This window comes from Sinocyclocheilus rhinocerous, unplaced genomic scaffold, assembly GCF_001515625.1.
Source record: "Sinocyclocheilus rhinocerous isolate Xijiao unplaced genomic scaffold, SAMN03320098_v1.1 scaffold742, whole genome shotgun sequence".
In the NCBI taxonomy this organism is placed as follows: domain Eukaryota; kingdom Metazoa; phylum Chordata; class Actinopteri; order Cypriniformes; family Cyprinidae; genus Sinocyclocheilus; species Sinocyclocheilus rhinocerous.
This window is the reverse complement of record NW_015641116.1, coordinates 1,854,394-1,856,769: the sequence shown is the minus strand read 5'-3', so window position 1 is coordinate 1,856,769 and position 2,376 is coordinate 1,854,394. Positions and strand designations below refer to the sequence as shown.

The following is a 2,376-nucleotide window of genomic DNA, read 5'->3' as shown; positions in this document are numbered from 1 at the left end:
GCTTGATCTGAAAAGAGCTGTTTTTGACAGGGTAAAAAAGGTGTTTTTTACACTACGATTGAGAAATTTTAACCAAACTATGTTACAGACTTTTCATTAAGACCCTAAAGAATCATATCAACTTGTGGAAAATGGGCATCCTATGACCCCTTTAAGCCAAATTAAATCCCCTTATTAATTCAAGCTTTTTTAAACAAACAGTTCTATATTTAACAGCTGAAGGTTTCATTCAGAAATGACAAAACTGCTAATTTTCATCGGGAGACTACATCACGTATTCAGATGATTCACTAACACTTTACAATAAAGCCATTAGTAAACATAATAAAATACTTAACAGATCAGTATGCACATTCAGATCCGTTAAACATTATATAACTTGATGTGTGTTTATGGTATACTAATCAAGGTATACAGTTCTTATGTATCTGATATTCAAATGATCCATTGAAGTACAGTATGTGAAGAAAACATTTTTTTTATAAATATTTTTTTTATTGTAAATGTAGCTTGGGCCAAATACCTTAGAATAATTTAAGAAGGGGCTGACCTCTACTCATCTAGCTTTAGTGGTTCACACTTCTGGGCTGGACCTGATTTGGAACATCATACACAGAGAGCCTCTTTTTACAGGCATCATAAACATACATGCATTATCAGAAAACAGGGTGGAATCTCAGTTACACAGGACTGATTTCCATCAGTTCTGGTCACAAGACAAAATATAATTTCACATCAGAAGTAATAGTTGATTCATTTTCCTCATAAGAATCATTACCTCAGTGAAAAAATATGTTTTTTTGGATATTGCTAACTTGCTTCTGTAACTGGAAAACTGAAAAATCTTTTGTGTCATACACTAATGAAAAACTGGTAACACTTTACAATAAGGTTCATTAGTTAACATTAGTTAACTACTTTAGTTAACATGAACTAAGCATGAACAATACTTCTACAGCATTTATTAATCTTAGTTAATGTTAATTTCATACTAATGTATTATTAAAATCAAGTTTTGCTCGTTAACATTAGTTAATGCACTGTGAACTAACATGAACTAACAATGAACAACTGTATTTTCATTAACTAACATTAACAAAGATTAATAAATACTGTAATAAATGTATTGTTCATTGTTTGTTCATGTTAGTTAATACATGAACTAATGGAACCTTAAAGTGTTACCGAAAAACTAAACTTCTTTATGCATTTATTTTATATTAATTTTTACAAGATACTCAACAACATAATTAAGATACCTACAAATAAAAAAAGCTCAATATTAATTTCCCAGGATGACTTCTGACTGGTCTGGCCTCCTTTGAAACTTAAGAATCCATTGAAATTATGAACTGCTAATTCTATAAAAATATATTTTTTTTGTCCTGTACTTTCAATATTTTGAATTTGGATTTTAACCACGTCAGCAATGGATTCCTGGTACTATTCAGACTAGTAAAAAAAAGGATGATAAACTATATGGGGATTCCTGATTTAAGAGGTCAATTCAAAGGTCTATGTACTGTGTGGGCTGAATTTCACTGCATCTTCTGATAAATGTTACAGCATTTAGAGAACAGGGGGAACACACCCTGGTCCTATCACGAACAGTTACTGATTCACTAAACCGGTTTTACAATAAGCTATGTAAAATAATATTCATGAAAGTGATAAAAACTGACACACACCTTCTCATGCCCTGCCTCACTGTCCATGCATCAACCGACCCTTTATAAACTCAAACAGCTTTCTTGCTTCTGTCTAAGTGAACCTAACACAATCCATTAATCCAGACATGGGACATCTGGAGTTAATACTAGTGCTAACATGGATAATAGGTTGCTTTACCATAGACAACAACGCAAATAGGTAAGATGCTCATAATTATTTAGTCATTTGGTATATTGTTTCAGAAGTAATGTGAATGTAAATCTAATTTAGCTTTTATAAAGTACCAGATTCAGCAAAAGATTTGATTTTATACTAGTAAAATTATGTAGCCTACATTGTATACATATTTACATGCATAATATGCAAATGCATATTATATGATAAATAAATATATATTATATTAATAATTATTAATATATAAATATAATAAATATTAATAATAATTAATCTTTACGATCACATCAAACCGGAGACGTTTCAGATGTGCACTCCAACTTCACTTCAGCGCCAGGCGCGAGTCAAATGAGCGCGGAAACGGTACTGTTCTCGCAGCGCTTCAATTGTAATAGTATGGCAAGCCAAGAGGTTCACATTTGCGCTATAGATAAATCTCGTTTACATACAAAACGCCGTATTTGACGGCGTTTTAAACAATATTAGCGCCGTCAAATACGCCGTCCTGATAGCAGACGCCGTAAAAAACGC

The 2,376-nt window shown here is 32.0% G+C and overlaps 1 protein-coding gene across 1 annotated transcript in view; it reads left to right on the top strand.

Moving 5' to 3' along the window:
• The first annotated feature begins 1,788 nt into the window (after positions 1 to 1,788).
• The window catches only part of LOC107754654 (zonadhesin-like), a 46,166-nt gene continuing 45,578 nt past the window's right edge, over positions 1,789 to 2,376 (top strand). The window contains exon 1 of the mRNA XM_016571192.1: positions 1,789 to 1,869. Within this exon, the coding sequence (XP_016426678.1) occupies positions 1,796 to 1,869 (74 nt within the window). The 5' untranslated portion in view covers positions 1,789 to 1,795. The remainder of the gene's footprint in view (positions 1,870 to 2,376) is intronic.